Source organism: Xiphophorus hellerii, chromosome 9, assembly GCF_003331165.1.
Source record: "Xiphophorus hellerii strain 12219 chromosome 9, Xiphophorus_hellerii-4.1, whole genome shotgun sequence".
Taxonomy (NCBI): Eukaryota; Metazoa; Chordata; class Actinopteri; order Cyprinodontiformes; family Poeciliidae; genus Xiphophorus; species Xiphophorus hellerii.
Genome location: NC_045680.1, coordinates 14,448,828 through 14,468,802, shown reverse-complemented (window position 1 = coordinate 14,468,802; position 19,975 = coordinate 14,448,828). Strand labels below are relative to the sequence as shown.

The following is a 19,975-nucleotide window of genomic DNA, read 5'->3' as shown; positions in this document are numbered from 1 at the left end:
ACTTTTTGTTGGCTGTACATGTGTTTTTGTTCTTTTTGAGAGAACTCTTGCCCTCTGGTTCAGCTCCAGCATAGCTCCTCTGAGGCACTTTCTTAGGGCTTACAGAGACTGTACAGAGTTGGCACAGACTCTCCCAGTGTAAGAAGTCTCTGTGTTTCCCTGGAGAGGAAAAGCTTGCATCCTGGTTTGTTGTGTTGACATTCTTCTTTCTGCTGTCTCTGTAGCTTTGCTTCTGTCTGAATCAAGGCTGAGGTTAGCTTTGTAGGGCAACATATTTTTGAAGCCTGTACTCCAGCGATTGTCCAACATGCTCATCTTTGCAGGGTTTTGAGTGGGGCATGTTCATTTTTTAATAATATGAAATATTTATATAAAATGGTACCAAAGGTGAAAAGGCTGATAAACTAATATGAAATATGTATATAAATATGTACCTACAGATACAGACTTTTCCAAGGCACAATAATATTGTACATCAGAGATTATTATTTTGTGTAATATTTAACAAAAGATAACAAAGTTCATATCACCTGTATAATAATGCTGACACGTTATGGCCTTTTTAATTCAGCAGCTTTCCATTAATTGGCTTCTCTTTTTTTAGCTCTGTGCTTTTCTAATAACTTGCTTTCATTGTTAAAATGTCCTTATGAGGTGTGTAATGTATTACTTTTTAAAATTATGGTTAGCTACCTTGGAATAAAAAAACAAAGTCCATCTTTCTGACGGTTGTATAGAGGATGAAATATTGTTTTTTCTTCTGTGAATCAAGTTGATGTTTCAATTAAACAAGAGTTTATGAGTACCGTATATCTATAAGTCAGACTTTTGAGGATGCACCTGTTACACAAAAGCGGGAACAACATTTTTTAGAAATGCTCATAAATATACATGAAGACTAACCAAGAAATTACAGCTGAGTTTTGTTTAATCCACACCTCAATTTTCCATGTGTGAAAATGTATTTTCCACTAGTGGATAACAGATGATTCACCAAGACCATAGATGTACCGTATGCTTACATGTTTGTGTGTGCATGTGTAAAGGGGTCTCATGAAAGGGCTCTTTTGAACTTCGGGGTAGTGCCTGTCTTTTGTTGTCTGTCTGTTAGTCGCCCACGCTCTCTGCAGCCCCCCTCTCAATCATGCAGTGTGAAGCCATCCTCTCTCTCAACTCCCATCCTCCAACACAGCCACAGGCTCTTTCATCTAGCCTCAGTTGGGCAAAGGAAGGACTGCGTGTGCATGTGTGTGTTTATCTCTATGTTGGATATGTGGTTCCCCCACACTGGGTGAACAGCAATACAAATACGAACATTTGACCTTTCACCTTGTGTGTCCTTGTCATTCATTGTATGCCATCAGCTGTATGAACATGGCAGTGTTGCTGCGGATTTTAAATGAGCAGAAAGACCTGCATATTGAATGACATGTGTGCCAGCAGTAGAGGAAGATCAATTTTCCCCTGGTGTTCCTCTAAATGGCAATAGAAGGGACATCAGAATACTAATAATCATAATATAATTCCCTGATGTTACAGATGGTAAAGGTCAGTGGAGCCAATGCAGGAGCAAAGCCTGCATTAGATTCCTGACCATAGTTTTCTTATTTCACTAACTAAGTATAGTATTTATGTGTGTAGTTTTTTCCCCAAGTCAGTTTTGTGTTCACCAACCAACCAACCAACCAAAAGAGTCTATGGCTACTTATTGGATATTATCCAATATTGGATTGAGTCCACTCAATCCAATATTGAGTGGATTTCTAATGATCCCCAATTGAGAAAACAGCCTAGTGTTATGCAGTCTTAACTTTGGATCGTTCCGCATTAGTTGAACCCCAAAGTTCATCTAATGCTTCAAAAGAAGCTTGCAACCTACAGTTTTTTTTCTACTCATTTAGTATTTTCTTTTACCAAATGAGCATTAACCAGACACAAGAAAGCTACAGCATGCCACTTATTTTTCACATTTTAAGTGTTTCGGTGTAGATTACACAGTGGTTGTTGTTTCTTTATTTCTCTCTTGCAGCATAAATGCAGTAAAACATTGTCATTCTACCTGAACAAACCCCCAAAAAGAAAGTTTTTATCCTCTTTGCCTTTACTGATGACATAAAGCAGAAATTCCACCTTAATTTATTTGATTTAATTGATATTTCTACAAAGAATATATTTCATTGCAATGCCCTGTATTATCCATTGTGAGTGACTAACAGAAGCAAGATTTCTCATGTTACGTCTTAATTACCAAAAAAGCTTCACAATTTGCTGAGCTGAGATAAATTCAAGCCTTTTCCCACTGTGTTTATGTCTGACTTAGTTTTAAAATGCCAAATCCTTTACTTGTTTGTAAATTTATAAATAAATATATTTCTTAAATCTTAAGACTGATATCTAGCTGTAATCATGGGGAATATATTAAGGCATTCAATACTAGGCTAATTTGTTCAGTAAGATGTTTTCTAATGAAATGTGGACTTTTTCATCACAAATTGACATTGTGTTTAACCTCTTTAAATGTTGGACATCATAAAAGAGATGAAAGAGAGCCTATAGCTTGAAAAACAAGCACATGAATAGCACATGAAAGGGATGTTTCTTTCTAATAATTTTTAAATGAACCTTTAATTTTATGAATGTCAGTTTCTTCTACAAATTTTTATCTTAAATTAGAAAGAAGAGTTCTTTTAAAACCAACTTAGCCTCCAGTTTTGTTTTACATTATAAGCATTTCCTTTCCAGCCTTTGCCTGGTTTGTGTCTCTTAGTTCTTTGACTTCTGTCTATCCACTGTCCACAGGTCTAAGTCCGCTGTAATCACTCCTCTTTAGCCTGGCAGCCCACACAGGACCTTTGCACTGGCACTAAACAAACAGCTGGGAGAAATGCTGGGTAGGAAATATCTGCTGAGCAGACTGATGTAATTCAGACTCTTTCTAGTCTCAGATGAAGTTACCAGAGCATATCGCCTGAAGTCTGGATTTGCAGAAAGCAACATACAGGCCAAGACCCTTAAACTTGATGAATGTTTATTATTCCTCTGGTTATGTGAATACAACAGGGTGATCATTTCGGAGAATATGCTGAATGTGTCTTTCTTTATTTTGTAGTACAGTTTGTGTTTACATGTGTGCCACTGCATGAGGACTGCATGTACTTTTCCTGGTCTCAAGCAGAACAGCTGTTTAAAGCACATTGTGGATGTCAGAGCTGCAGGCACGCATGTTGCAAAAACTCAGACCTCACACATGATTGCAAGTTAATGCAGTCCCTCCAGAAACCTATAGGTCTACCAGAACTAAGTTTATTTCCTGAATTTGATCCAGTATCATACACATAGATTTGTAAATAATGTTCTATGACACATATGAACACTTAAATTAGATCTTAGGTATATTCACAGATGCTTCATTTTTTTCTGAATGTTTCCTAGTTTGGTTAATCTTCAAATTGTTCAGTAGATATAAGCCACAGTTCAGTACTTAACTTGGTTTTTGAGAAAAAATTTAAATGTCAGTGTAAATGTCACTTATTTTGAGATGAAAATAAGCCACATAAGAACACGGAAAGATAAACAATCCTGTTAGTAAAGAGGCCCTTCGTGTAAAGTAAGACAGTTTTAGTCTACTGGTAAAAAATTTTCTCACTCTGACTTGCACCATTTCATTTCATTTAGAGATATTTTCATTTTACCAAGAAGTTTATTTCTGTTAGGAAATGAGAAAGATATCTATCAAAATCTGATTAAACTATTTAAACTATTCATATGTTAAAATTTCCTGTCAATTTTAAACACTTTTTTAACGTAGGTTGCTGGATTATTGCCCTAGCGCCACTGGGTTTAGCAAGTTTTCTGGGGTAAAACACTGTTATCTGTTGTTGTGTTTAAGACCAGCAGCTGTACGCCTATACTTCAGAAGTATAGGCCTATACTTCAGAAGGATAGGCCTATACTTCAAAAGTATAGGCGTACTTTTGCCTTGTTGCACCTCCAGCTGCTGATACCTGTGGCTTCATGTGGGCTGAGACCGCCACATCCATCAAAATAAAGGTTGCATGTGTTGAGCACAGCTTTACTCTGTGGCATTTTAGGGTCCTTAAAGGACAATTGAAGCGCGCTGTAATGAATAACCCATCAGCTTTCCTGATGCTGCCAGCAGCCACAAGGGCACTATCTGTCGCATCCATCATGAAAGGGAGGGGTCACTCAGCAAACACACAGGTGTGTATGGACAAATAGGGAGGTTTTGTTTGAACCGCTTAGATGCTGTGTTTTGGAAGGAGGGCTAGAATCTAGGAACAGAATTGGTGATGGGGGGCGGGAAGATGATGATCAGGGAGTTAGAAGGAGAGATTGTCCTGGTCCAGAGGGGTTTAAGAGACACAAAGAGCTACAGCTCCCAGAGGACCGTCCTCCATCAGCCCACCCTGCATATATTACCAGCTTGATTACTCTCATGCTCCAGCCAGTGATGTAGCTATAATATATGTTCTCTTTCTCCCACACAAGGTTTTCACAAGCACGCTTACATCCCCATGGGCAAACGCTGTGATCTGTCACATGACTGGTTCCCATGGTTATCTTGATATGTATTTTCCTCATAATTATTCTTAATTGCATTCTTTATCTTTGCATATCTGTTGTTCTTTAACAAGACTGAAAAAGTGAAAAATGGCTGTTGTAATAAAATGTGAAGAATCTTGTTTTATTTATAAACATCCCTCAGTTTGCTAAAAAAAATTCCCCAGAGAGTTATGTGCTAAGATTGCAGAAGACAGTTTTATTCCAGTTTAATTATGATAATTATGTTATTATTGCACAGTGGCTTTACATAACTAATAATAATTACATCAAACATACTGATGACAAATTAGTTTCTTTTTTCTCGAATAACTTAAATACATGAACAGATTTTTAAAAGTAAGAATACACACTCACAAACATTTCCAAGGTGGCCTTCAATATAAAAGGATTTTTGTGTTTCTGTGCTGGGATTGCTGTTTTCTGAGTAACGTGTCAGTGATTGCCTAAAGGTTTTAAGGAAGCCACTGGAGATGTGAACCTTATTTCATATTTTTGTGAGCTGTCTTTGAGCAAATGGTTATATTTTTCCTAGCATATATTGGCTAAGAATAAAAATTCTGTTGATTTATTAGCCTATCAAGCTTCTCTTGGATCATGTCTGTTTTACAGATGTTTTCTAGATGTTCTTATTGTAAGCCTGACTCTGGAGGAAGCACACACACTGTCTTGTCTCCATCTGTTTCTCTTTCATGTCTTTTCATAACAAAGATCTAGTTTAAATCATATTCTGGGAAACAGGTTGTGCAATATTAGTTTTATTTTGCCATCAGTCATGGAGCAGTGTTTTATCTTTCTCATTTCACAGTCTGTTGGTGTGTACTGCTCTTTCTTCTGCTCTCTGAGATTTACATCTAGCCTACACAGAGATCCCAGCATTGATTCTCTGCCACACAGAGATGTTGTTTGCAGTACAAAGGTACTGAGCAGACCTAATCAACACATATTGATTATTTTATGCTGACTGCCTATTTCATGTGCATTATTTTCTGTCCTGTATGCCTGCTGTGAATTATTTCTAAATTAGAATTTTTTTGGTTCAATCCTCTGAGGATGTAATGATTCCTAAAATATTTGTTTAAACACACATCTCAAATTGGGAATAAATTAGGAACAGTGGGATAGAATTTTATCAAACAATCAAGTCAGGCACATTCAATCATGTCACCATCACTGGGTCACAGATGTGAGGGTAAACACACATACAAACAAATAGGGAACACCTGCTCATTCGCATGCGTGCGCACAGTCACACGGTGATGGGAGAGCAATTGGCTGCAACAGAGGAGAGGCCAACTCCTGGAGTTGGTTGCTAATGGCTACAGGATCCAGGGGAGCAGGAAAAGATGTCGATAATGACAATGTCACTCCCAGCCAACCAGCTCCTGAAAGAAACAGGATACTTACTCAAACTGATTCAGGCCTATTGGTCCATTTTTAGTGTTCACACACACACACCTACAGGGATGCACAACTACACAATGAAATGGAGGAACAATTTTCTTCCAGCAAGGTAGCTGCATGTTATTATAGCTGTCAGAAATAGGCTCTTCTCCAAAGGGCCTTTTTGGCTCTGACTGCAGTGTTTGAATTGATTTTTCTTCCTTGGATAACTGAAAGTATTTTATCTACTATATTTAGCATATCATTTCCCCGAAAAGGAATTAAGTTTTATGCAAAAATAGCACAAAAAAAATTCCTATTAACTGTCACCTGACCAAACTGTGTTCAAGATTGTTCAGTGCGGTGAAAAGCATCTTTAAAGTTTTGTTTGCTTTTTCTTAGATGTAAATGATTTAATATCAGACAAAGACAAGCTGAGTAAATACAGGATGTAGTTTTTAAATTATTTCATTTTTCAAGAGAAAATTTCTATTGAAAGCTACAGTGCCCTACGTGACAAAGTGATTGTCTTCTGAACCTGATAACTGGTCTAGGCAACATTGACAGCGCAGAAGAGAGGTAACTAGTAATGAAGTTTTGCCAGAACATCTCTAGAAGATATAAATCTGTAATTTGATTATATCACTCTAAAAAAACACAGTTTATTTTCAATTCTTCAAACCGTTCAAAAATAGACTTGACTTGTTTGTTTAGATTATGCTTGGATTTTTGTTTACTACCTGCTGGAAGAGTTCTGTATGTGCTTTTAGGGCAATTTTGTTAGCCTGGCCACTTTTGGCAAAGTGGCCACTTTAGGCCACTAAACTGGCCACTTTAGGCAAAGTGGCCAGGCTAAATCTGAGTGAGTGTGACTAATTACAGTTAAAATATAATTGAACAACAATGACGGTTATATTTTCACATAAAGCCAGTTTAGTTAAGTTTTAATTCCTTAATTTGTTAATTAAATACTTTGGGTATGTTAGACTGATATTAATTTTGATTTGAATCACTTAAATGTGATAAAAACAAAAATAGGAATCACAACACTGTTCCAGCTGTAATTTCCATATCTAATATGTTAGCCTGTGTATTTTATTAAGTCTGTCTGGGTCAGTGGGTGATAATGGATGCTTCGGTTATGAAAGGAATAATTTCCTTACTCCATCCATCAGCACTGCTCCTTGTTTACAGCAAGAAAAACCAAATTATGCCTGGAAGTATCAATGTAGTTTTCACTAAGCTGCATATTTAATCTAGAGTGTGAGTCTTACAGTTTTTATACAACCCAAAACTATGGGATGCATTCAGTCATAGTCGGTAAATTAGAAAATGCATTTCAATGAGGCTTATTTGCCAGATTAAAAGTAACTTTTTTTTATGTAACTCTTAAGTAGGTATTAAACATACTTTTCATTAATGCTAGATTTCTGTATTTAAAATGTCTTTTTTACTTAATCTGTTGTAATATTCTAATCTTTAATGAGGAGTTTTCATCAGCTGTAAGCAGAAAATTAATAGAATAAGCCTTTAAGCAATCAGTGTGTGATTAATGTTGTTTTTTTTTGCATGTTTCACTTAGTGAATATAGTGAAATTAATTAACTTTTCAATAATATTATATATCATTTCAGTTGGGCAGTTTTAATTTAGAGCCTTTAATACTTTTAGTAAATATTAGACAGATTCATCTGAGATGTCCATTTTCTCATGACACTTAATTTAGCCAGTGTAACAGCTGGCCCATCAGATTAAAATACCACAGAAGAAGATGATGTAAGGTTATGGAACTCTATTGGACAGTTCCAGTGCTCTGCTGTTTAAATTAGTACATTATTTCCAGTGATAATAGAAGGCTAGATCTTTTTTTTTACTGCGACAGTAAGCTATGTAGTTCAGTGTAGTTTTCAGCAGGACTTTGATTCCCCTGCAATCTTTCACTTGCTGTTATTTTCCATGTGAGTGCAGTTAGGATATCACAGTCATTTCTTCCACTTGGTTTCCTGTAGATCAGCAGAACAAGCTCAATGAGGAGGAAAGATGAGAAGAAGAGTATCAGTGCAGAAAGGAGATGAGCGTTCTGAGATGAGCAGAAAGTAATGACGGGACAACAAAGGTGGAAGGATCGAAAAGAGATGCTAAATCGACGGATTAGCACTTCCAGTCCTCCACCCCTCTCCAGCAAAGTGTTGCAATGAGGCATGAGCCACATTTTGCTCTGATCTCTATTGACTAGATGATGATTAATATCAGTCACGTTTGCTGACGCTGAGAGCAGAACATAAACCTTATTGTTGTTCTAATGAGCCATGACCATGTAACTAGCCCTGACTAATGGGGTTAATCTGATGGTGGACAATCCTGAAAGAGATCTTTTAGACTTTCGATTATAAGGGAATATTTTAGCTCGTTTTCTTTTTTTTATTTACTTTGGTTCTTCAGAGGAGTTAAGTTTGGAAGAAAAACAAGTACTGACCTATTAAGTTAATGTTAATAGCTATGAGGACAGGTTTTCTTTTTTTGGCCAAAGGTTGTTGAGTCTGTGCTGCTGTCTTCATTTGTCCCCCTCATTGCATTAGGGAAATCATTTTGTAGCAGCAGCTAGATGATTTGCATTCATAAGACCTGTACGACAGACCTCAGTTCAATGCATAACAGGCTCATACATATGCAAGCAGGGGCTGTGCAGTTAAGTGTTGGTGTCTAATCATTTAGGGAAACAGGAATAGTCAAATACCAGTGACTACGCCATGAGTCAGATGGTGGAGTTTCTCTGTTTTACTGTGGTTGTCTCGTGCTTTTTTAAGACACAAGTCTTAGATTTAATACTGCAATTATTCATAAGCTCCAAGCTTGTTTTTAAAATGTTATTTATTTAATTTACACCTACATTTCAGATGTTAGCAAGTTTAAGTTAATCAAATTTAAAACATTTACTTCTCTTTTAAACACAGGGATATTGAATAGCATGACTCTTTGATGACAGATAATGTCATCAAGGATAACAGATAATAGAGAACAGCCCATTTTTAATAGGCTAAACCTTAAGTGTTTAGCAGTAAAATGTAGTGCCAGAATACTGTACTCATCTCATCTAATAATTCAGAGATTAGTGTTTTTGTTATACCTTTGATCTGCCTGACATTTATACTAAAACTGTGTTTTAAAGTGTTCATTTCTGTAATACAGAACAGTGTTATAGCTTTAACTAAGCTATCTAGGCTATGATGACTTTAAAAATACCAAAGAAGTATTGTATCGCAGTATTAAAACAAAATGCATCATATTATCTGATTGTTTTATTTAACAAATAAATAACAAATGTCTAACAAATGTGTTGTTAAACAGCTCAAAACTGTGTGTCTTTTAATACATATGATAAAACATTTAAGGACTTGATTAACTGCTAGCTGGCAGTGTGTAGCATTAGGCTGAGGGCAGAGAGGGAAAACATCCAGGTATTCTCCATAAAGCATAAAAAACCTCTCCTCTGTTCAGCACACTCTCTTTTTCTCTGAGAACTTAATAAATGACTTAAGACTGTGGGATTGATAGGACAGAAAAAGTTGGTGATTTTAAAAATGTAACTTGTTAACCTTGGTATACCTTGATACTGGTAACTGAAAGTTTGCCTAAATATATCTGATTACACTTACTATAAAGTAGCAAAGTTCAAGTTCAGCATTGTATTTTAAATTGAGAAAAATATTACTAAGTATAAAAATGCTTTTGCATCTTTATGATTTAAAAAAGTGTCCATTTTTAATTGACATTAGAGGTATCCGCTTGTATTATTCCTACAGAATGTTTCCGCAGTAACGCTTCCTTTTAAAACAGCTTGAAACAGATCTGTTAAAGAAAATTAGATTTTCCTTGGTTATTATATTATGAGAGATCTGAGCAGTATGTGAGTTTGCATACTAAGACACTGATACTTGCCCATATCCTTTGTTAGACTTCTGCCAGCCATAGCAGACTATAGGATATGTAAAATTGATGATAACTATCAGATTAGGGGAGACAACACTGATGTGGCTGAGGATGCAATTACATTTAATACACACTAATCAAAACTTAGTTGAATTGGAATAGATATTACAGCTCCTGTGTCATAACGCTTTAGTGCATAACATCTGCACAGCAGAATTTATTGCTAAATATATATTTTAATGTTCTAGATTTCATGGCCGCAGACTGTCTCACAAAGTTTGAGAGATGTGACTGAAGCTAAAATGTCCTGGTGATCGTTTCAGTGAATGAGATGAATCAGAATTTATGTCAAACTGTTATCAGTTTGCCTTTTTCATTCAGTCCGTATCTACCTGGAGAGAGATGCAGGAAGTCAGTGAGAGTCTCAGAAAAACAGTTCAGATCTTCAAGGCCCTGTTCAGTGCTGTGAGGAGAGCGAGAGAAAGGTCTGGGCCAAACTTTCCCCTCGTTCTGTCTGTCAGAGATAAAACTTCACAGCAGCAGCTTTGGAAATTAAGGAGCAGCTGAGAAGAAAGGAGAAAGAAACAGATAAAAAAACAAAATGGAAAAAAGCGATTCAGACGATGCACAGAGGGACTTTGGTGTTTTCCTTTCCTCAGAAGATGTTGGCAGCATTAATTAACTTTTACTTCTTCATCAATGCTGTGCCATTTGTTTGAATCTTACATTGCATGGTCCATTTTTGTCCTCTGTCAGCTTTTACTTCTATCCCAACTTTATTCCTATTCTCTTATATATCCATTTAACCTTCTCTTCACTTTGAACCCCTGCACATTTAGGCTTTCATTATGTTTCAACCACAGTGCTCTATGTTTCAGTAGGATGCTGCCCTAAATGTGCGTCTATTAGTTTAACAGACTTTTCCCCAGTCTGCAGAGTGTGTATATTGAAGCTCAGAAATGATAAGGGAAATCTTAATAAGATGTGGTTTGAAAAGACAGACACACTTAGCATGCTGTCCTCTGTAACTCGGTTGTCATGTATTGTTTTGCAGGAGACATTATGGAGAAAACAAGCCTTCGAAAAACATGACCCATTTCAATGTTGCTCTCAGAAACTTTGCCTGTTAGAGTAATTATGGGAACTTTATTTGAGCTCTAATTTGGGTAATTGCTGCAGAGAGAAAACATTTCCATTTTTTATATGTATTCAGCTCCATTATTCTGAATGAGGAAGCAATTTTAGGAGATGCTTTTTGAGACATTTTTAAAGTACTACAACTCCACTTTATTTCTCCTTGCCTTTGATTATTATTTGCTGATTTACTGACTCAATGTCAACAGTAGCAGTCTACAATTTGACAGAAGAAACACCAATAAATTGAATGTTGACTGAACAATTTTCAGCTTGTTTGACCTGACCAGTGACTAGTCAGACAGAAACTGAAGATCTTTTTCTGAACAATAAACAAATGATGCTTACCTGCTATCATATCTTACTGACAAGATGATGTATGGACATTGTTGAGAAGACTCAAAGTGAACTATTTCAGTATCCTTAAGCTTTAAAAGATGAAGTCAGAGAAAACTCAAAAGCTGTAAGCTATTTTAAAGGAATGTATTTTTTTTACATGTCCACACATTTCTGAGAATTAGAGAAACAAAAATACTTCAGCAGATAACAAGAAGGCTGAATGCAGCACAGGAAGCTCTGTTTTATTTTTTGAGTTCTCTTCATCTTTCTATTAGCATGGAGAATTTGGTCATTAATAATTAGTTGTTTGCAGGTCTTTCTTTATAAGAAAGTGTATAATTAAAAAGTAAGTAAAAAGTAAGCTCGAAAGTAAGGACATCAGTAACTTTCTTAAACCTGCCGTTAGTTACTACAATGGAGCTGAGCTGAAGTTGACTAACATGTAAAAGCAGCGAAGTCACACTGTGGAGCTGAAACACTCATTTAAACTGATGAAATTCACAATATGCTAAACTGATAAGATTATTGTAAATTAGATCTATATGGATTATTTCTTATTATCCACATAGATCTTAAATTTAGTTGTCAATTAAACTTAGTGAAACTTGCAGAAATACTGTTTACAACTATTATTTTCTCATACACACAATATGGCATTGCTATTGCTCATAATATAAATAATAATGGCAAGAAGGCTAGAAAAAATATTTTAATTTCTGTTCTCATGGCTTTTTGTAGTTTGTATTTCCTAAAGACATGATTGGTTTAAAACTCTATAGGCCTATCAAACCTTTCCAAAAAGCAGAGATCAGAAATTGGCCAACATAATTCTGTGCATCTATCATTTTGAGCATATATAATAGAAAATCTATGAGCTTTGCATGGGCAACAAGACATTAAATTGTGCTCACACCTGTTTGTTTTTTTCCCCCCTGTACCTGAAATGTAAAAATAGCCAAGGAGTCTGTCATCTGATAAATTAAAAATAACACATAGTTTTTTTTTACAACATGTAATTATTATACATAGAGGCAGTTGCTTGTATCATATTCTTCGAAAGAGTTTAGTCTTAATTTAACCTGGTGTTTGGTCATCTCAAGTGTTGATATTCCTTCGCTTGCTTATACTTTTCAGGTTCCACCATGTCTATCAGCATCTGAAGTTGTGCAGTGATTTGAAATTCTCTCCATCCAGTTACAACTTTTGTCTCTGTCTCTTCCTGTATCACATTTCCACTTGTATTCCACCTTCCCTCTGTCTGTTAGACTCTTATATAATTTTCCAGTATGTTTGGGTGTTGGGTCTTTTCCCTGTGGTTCCTAGGATAATCTCACACTCCATCTGGCCTCATGCCTCTACTCTTTTTTATTCAAACGGCTGCTGGTAATTTGCCCATCCCATGTGTCTCTTACGTTCTTTCTCTTTCTCTCTTTCGCTCATCCGCCAACACAACTAGCAAAACAAATATATTTAGCTCCTCTCTGGATATGTCGGACATAGGATTCTGTTCACTATTTGATATCTCTTCTTAGCTCAGTTTTTTTTCAAACTGCTTTGCTTGCATTCTTGTTGTACAAATAGTATACAATGTATTGGGATCAACAGTGGCTCTTCATCCTGCCTCCGGTCATGTTTGGCTGGCATCCTAGCCCAGAGAGTGTGCATTCTTAATGCTCCCCTGGCCTCGATGAGAGAGATGATTGGTAGAATTAATTGTGGCTGGAGGGCTGAATGGGAATAAGTGAGAAAAACAGGCGTGATGGAGGAAAGGGGGCGGCTGGGGGCTGGTATTCGTGTTGCATTCACTTCCTTAAAGCCTGCCAGTGGAGGAGATCCAGTTTATTTTCCTACATTCAGGTCTTTGGTCCCTCTAGATTAATATCAGGCCTGAATGAAGTCAATCCTATTCTCTTTTATAGCTCAGTTTGTCTTTCCCTGTGATTTAACACCTGTGGGCTTGCAGGGGGGAGATAACAGCATTTTCTACAGCAACAATCATAATGTAATGGCCTGCTCGCTTCCCCTGAGAATAATGTTATCTGAGAGGTGTCATTAAATGGGATTAATAGGCCTTAAAATCAGGGACATACAATTTGCGTAGGGTGTTTTCATGTGTATGATTGTTTTACCAGACTGTAAAGAAATATATCCTGTGTTCACCCTCTAGTGTAATGAAAGGTTACATTTGAGATTCAAACAGAGGAAATCATTCCTTCTTTTAATTAAGCATATATTTTCATTAATGGTAAAAGTTTATCATATTGTAGTTCAGATTTGTCCAGTTTGTTGATGTCTCCAAATCCTTCTCCTGGTCAGCAGGTTTAAGGGTCGGTGGATTTATATGGTAGTTTTTATGGGGTCGCTTCACAGAACGCCTGTATAGGAATATAAAAAGCTGGGGGGTGGGAAGTGTGTGTGTGTGTGTGTGTGTGTGTGGGGGTGTGCGTGCGTGAGTGTCGGCGTGAGTGAACTGTTTCGGGGGTGAGTGGAGTGGGTTCTGGGGAAGCTGTCTCATCATTTATTTATACAATCTACAGAAGAAGGGGTTAGCGGAGAGAGGGAGGCTGCCGTCTACAAGCCGCTCTGGGAATACTGTAGGTCAAGAGTTGTTTTTCTAGCTACCAGCACAATTCTTTGTCTGAAAAAAAGTGAAGCTCCCAAATAAGCACAACATACTCTAATGTTTGTAATGCATTTCTTCTCCAAATATCTGGTTTTTAATGATGCAGAGTTTCCCCTTCTTGATGTCCTATGGATCCTGTTGTCATTATATTTCGTCTGAATATTCTTATCAGACATGATACACAGTTTAAACATTGTGACCTTGAACACAACAAGTATCATTTTCATCACTTATTCTGTATATATATTGATGGGTGGAATTAGGTTGACTTTTTTAAAATTTCAAGCTCTCTAAACTTTCTGTTAATTAGCTCAAGCAATAAAAATAAAAAAATCCCCAAATTTTACTTCTAAACAATAAAGATTTTCAACAATAAAGAATCACCTGAATAATTTATCAGCCTGTTTGGAAGTGAGACAAAATGGGCCCTATAGTTGTATGTTTGTATATTATAGTCATTAAATGTTGGTAAATATAATTACAACATATTGATTTTTTGTCTTTGTTAATCTGGATGAAATATATACTTTATAAATCAGTAGTTTCAATGTTGGAATTACACACTCCTACAATAGTAACAGGCTGTTTATTCCCGACTACTGTATTAAATCTTTCTGTCACACATATGCAAGACTAGAGCTTCCATTACCTTTAAGCAGTGGCTGGAGGAAATGCTGCAGGGTTCCTCTTTGTTGCTCTGCTGTCTGAATGTCAGGTTGGCTGCAACTATCCTTCTGCAGACAGCCAAGGATGTCATTTACATCTCAGAATAGTGTTGACAATTATTACTGTATCATGCAGAAGCCTATAAAATACTATATTTCTGGTTAAAGTTTCTGTTGGATGTTGTTCCTTATATGACTTTTAACTCATTTTGCGAAGGTTGCTGAACTTGTGAAAGTTGTCTCTGCCCTCATTTCTCCAGAGAAGAGATAATGAGAAACCATGCTGTTTGACATGACAGAGACTCTCCCTCCTCAGTTTACATGTCGAATTATCTTTGGGAAGGAAACCAAAATGCTGACTTCTTCTCCAAAATGCACAGAATTTACACTAATGAGGTTTAGATCTTTCTCTTTGTTTGCAGTGAGATTTTTTGGCGCTGTTAGTATAAGGAGTGTGAGGATTAGAAGAGGTACATCTCTATGGCTGTTCTAATAATTTGTCAGTGAGGTTTCATTGAAAACAAAGAAGTAGGGGTGGAATCATAGATAAACTGTCACCTTCATTGTTCTCATTGGACTCACAAATATACAAATATAATTTTATTAAAACAAAGAGATGTGGGTACATTCTGTGTATAAGTAATGATACTGATGTATTCCTAAGTGTGCCAGCAATCTAACAATGATACATGTATTCATACCAAAGAATTTTGTTACAGCCCATACGGTACAATAAGGCATGTGTACCAAGCAATTAAAGCCGTAAAGTAAACTTTTACCCATTCGGAGCGTTTTTGTATGAAACTAAAGCACATAATTTTACGTTCCAACTTTAAAAAATGAAACCTAAATGTGATGGAAAAATTACAATAAGGTCACATCTGCTAGTCATGTTATATGAATGATTGTGAACTCTCACCAAAAGAACTATTTGGGTTACATGTAGAAGGTTGGAAGTTGTTTTCTACAGCTGCATCAGAACCAGACTGTCTCGCCCCTTGTTGTTAATTCTTTATCCTTGGTATAAATGTGTTGTCTCTGCCTGACAGAGCTTTTCATCCAGACCTGCTTCGTTACTGATTGTTCTACAAGCTCTCTGTATTGTGCTCAATATATGAATAAACCTGATTGAGTGATTTCACCTGAACAGTGCTTGGAAATAGTTTTTTTTTTCCAACACACTAAACAAAGCAGAGCTTTAATAAAGTCTGTTTGAACTTTAAAGCAACAATTGAGTAAAAATGGTGGACCAAACCAAAGCTTTACTTCAGCATTTTTCAACAGCAATGAGCTAAACTTGATTACTCACCTGGAATAGTCATTGAGTGAATCATTTTGTAGTTCCTCTTACACAGTTTCTTTAATTGCAATGTTTGGTATAGATTTTTAATGTTCCACTTTTCTCTGCCTCTTATTCTATGCTTCATGCTTCACTGTTTCAGGGTTTTCATTAGCTGTGTAACCTTTTTACTTTGAATTACCTCACCGTATGCTTGTTGCCTGCAGGTCTGACCAAACCGGTGTATTAGCCCATCAGTCATTGTGTCAGGCTGCACTGGCCAGCCAGGTGCTCGATCACTTTGCCTAAACAGCTAATGTTTGCCGGCCGATCGTTTAGAAGTATAAATGTGGCTCCCTCCATGCCATCATCCATCCAACCACCTGAAACAGCCTGACATTCAGCGTGGCAGAGAGCAGATCCTCAGGGGCAGTAGAGCACTGAATGCACCTGTGTAGCTGTGTCATACTGAAGAATACATCTGTAAACTGATATTTAGAGTTAGAAAAATAAATTGTTAAAATGAGCATTGAGATTTCTATCATTTCATACTTTCTATTTGTTCTTTAATTCATTTTACTATTGTTTTTGCAAATCACTCCACTTTATACCCTTGTCTGTCTTTTGTTTGTTTCTTTAGATCAAAAAGTATTATTTTGTGCTTCAATTGACTGATTTTGACATAAGTGAAGCAAATTCTTTTTGTTTCCTTGGATTTCTCCCTTAAGTCTTCCATATTTCAGTCAGTATTGGACATATCAGAATTAACATTTATCTCAGCTTTTTGTAGACTTTTGTCTTTGTTGCAAGAACATTTTTAAGCCCCTTATAGGTTTGTAGTCCTGAGTCAGAGAGTAGTTTCAAACTGCATACTGAATTGATCTTTACAATGTACAGTTGGGTATTGTTTTTCCTTGGAATGATTATTTGACTACTTAAATCAATAAAATACAGAATTCCTTTTTAATCAGCACCTGTGTGTATAACAGCAGTCGTTATTGCATTTAAATCTTAGACGTATGGGTTGGATAACTGAGATGTTAACATTTATAAAACTAATCTCAATATCTTTGTGTAGTTTAGGATTACTTTGTGTGATATGTTCTAATAAATATTTTACTATTTGATCACTTAAAATTCACTCCTTTTTTGTGTTTTGAGTAAAAATTTTTATTTTGAATGAAACTCATTGATTATGATTTGGTATCAAAAACTCTGAGTTGGTTTATAATTATTACTCATTATGTTATATTGCTGTATTTATGATGAAACATTTGCTGATTCGAAGGTTGCTTAAAAGACAATTGCAGGTACTTATTTGTACATCATATGTGTGAATCTGCTATTTTACAGTGGCTTTCCATTGGCTGCACGTTAAGCTCTGTCAGGTGTTGGGTAGCCTGTTGTGAATGAGGCAGAGAATTGTTTGAGACAGCGCATCAATACTGATTGAATTGGCATGTCCTGAAAAAGACAAGGAGGGTTTATTCAGACATGGAGAGGCAGGAAGAAGCTGTTGATCTAATTCAGACTTGAATGAAAGTCTGCTTGCCTGAGGTTTTCTGAACTCTTAAAGGAATACTCAGAGTTACAGAAGGATTGGCTATTTAGGTCACTTAATCATTAATGAATGCCTCGAAAGCAAAACAAGTTACTAGCTCAACACTATCCCATTTTGGATATTTAATGTCCTATTAATAAAGTGGTAGAGATGACATGGCCAAATGTAGTAACAGTAGTTGGATTGCAGTTGGAGAACTACAAAGTATTAATATTAAAAAGTATTAGCTAATCTGCCTTCATTTACATTTGAACACCAGTGGGATCCCATTCTTAATCTGTAAAATTTGCAGTTTTACCTCTTTTAGGAAGGCTTTCCAATAAATTAATAAGTGTGTTTATTTCTGGCAATCATTCTAAAAGTGCGTTTGTGAGGTGAGACACTGATGTTGGCTCTCAGTTTCACCTCTTATTCATCCAGAAGGTGTTTTGTTTGGACAGTGGAGACCTTTTTACCCCAAACTCACTCATTCACAAGTTTATGGACCTTACTTTATACACAAATGTCTTGGAAAAGGAAGGGGCCGTAAGTACACTGTCCCCACAAACTTTAGAGCATAAAATAGTACAAAATTTGTAGTCAGTTTGTATTGACTTGAATGTCTCCAATACTCTAGAGTTTATTGGCAAGATGCTCTACACTACTCCATCTGACATTTTGGTATGCAATTGGTGATGTAAGGCTTGAATGGTTCTTGTACATAGATATAGTGTAAAACACCATTACATTAGACTTCTCATCACATCTCATCTCATTCTTTTCAAAATGTCTTAATACGGTTTCATCCTTCAGCATCTCTCAGCTTAATATAAACTAAGCTTTCCCACCTCCCCAGTGTTTGTGGGGATTCAGTGGGGATTCAGAATGAATCCAATCAGTTCTGTGTTGTGTGAAAGCTATAGATGGACTATGAAATGTTATAGTCTCTCACACATACTTGTTTCCTTGGGGGAAAAAAGTCAATAATATTCTGTCTGCTTCTTTTTTGCTTTTTGTTCCAGTCACAGATGAAGACACAGTGAAGCGATACTACGCTAAGTTTGAGGAGAGGTTTTTCCAGAACTGTGAGAAGGAGCTTCTGAAAATCAACACGTTCTATTCAGGTACCACTTTACTCCACAAATTCTCTGGGTCATGAAGATAAATAAATCAGTTGAGCCTTTTTTTGGAATGTGAATTTGACCAAGTCTCATTTTGGTTTGCAACAGGTTACAAGTTATAAATGTAAATAGTTTTTTTTTTACAAATAGAAAATCAAGCTCCTGGCTGCTCAACACTGGAAAATTTTCAAAGCTTCTGCTTTTATAAAGGGGCTTGCTTATGATCAGCTAATAAAGTGTAATTTTTTGAGCTGCTGAGACAAGCAACTTTAGATCTGACACAGGCTCTGGTAATTTTTTATTATGGCTCTAACATCAAAGTTTATGTTTAACTTTGGAGCAGAAATAAAAGTACATTTGATTCATATTGACATCAGGTTTGTCGCTGTAAAAGAAATTGTCACTGTAGCCATACCTTCTTATAGTTTCAAATAAACATACTGCAAATCAGAATGAATCCAATCAGCCTGATCAATTACATTCCCTATAAAAAGTATTTATTCCCTTGGATGTTTCACCCTTTTATTTTTTTTCTTTGACAAATCAATCATGATCAACAAAATGTGTTTTTGTTATTAAAAAAAATACTAAAAGAAAACATTAAACATAGGAATAAAATGTTATTTCTTTAACAACAGTTGTATTTGATTTAGTGAAAGCCCTTCTTCTTCCCCAGAAGAAAAAAATTGCATACAGCATAAACATTTGCACAGAATATATTGAAAGTCACAATTAAATTATGACTCTTGCACAAGGGTTTGTAACCAGTTTCATTACTTGGGATGCAAGGAAAAAATATTGCTAGATATTGCTAGATAACACTGGGTTTAGTCTTAGTCATTAGACTGAACAGGTCACTAGCAGTCATGCTTACGGGAGAAAGCATGCATGTATTTCAAGAAGCAAGTGAGACTGCGTGTGTGCTGTGTAACCTGAGATGTTCTCCATAATATATTCTGGTACCAGACGGGTACTTCTAGAACTTGAGTTCATGGAAATGTGTCTGCAGTAAAGGCAGACGCTGCCTCCTCCTTAGGCCATCTGCGAAACTGCATCCTGAGGTGGGTCAGCGCAGGGACAAGGTTAACTGGGAAGATTGTCCCAGCTCATAACGATGGGACATTACAGGCTGATTGATGGCAAAAGCAGTAAAATGAGTATAAGTCACTCAGCTCATAGTTAGAAAGATGCTTTGTTACTGAAGTAATGGAAGTCTTTCTTTCCCAGCAGAGTGGAGTAGCCCATTTAGCAATATAATAACTTTCAAACTTATGTGGATTAAGAGGACCTGCATTAAAGTACATTTTACTATTTAGGTCCATTATCTACTATGGATGATTACAGCAAAAGTTTGGTGCTTTTTATAAGTAATAAGTAATTC

General features: G+C 36.2%; 1 protein-coding gene across 1 annotated transcript in view; it reads left to right on the top strand.

The window, feature by feature from the left end:
* xpr1a (xenotropic and polytropic retrovirus receptor 1a) overlaps positions 1 to 19,975 on the top strand; it is a 65,199-nt gene that overhangs the window by 24,541 nt on the left and 20,683 nt on the right. The window contains exon 3 of the mRNA XM_032573113.1: positions 18,496 to 18,597. Coding sequence (XP_032429004.1) covers positions 18,496 to 18,597 — 102 coding nt within the window. The remainder of the gene's footprint in view (positions 1 to 18,495; positions 18,598 to 19,975) is intronic.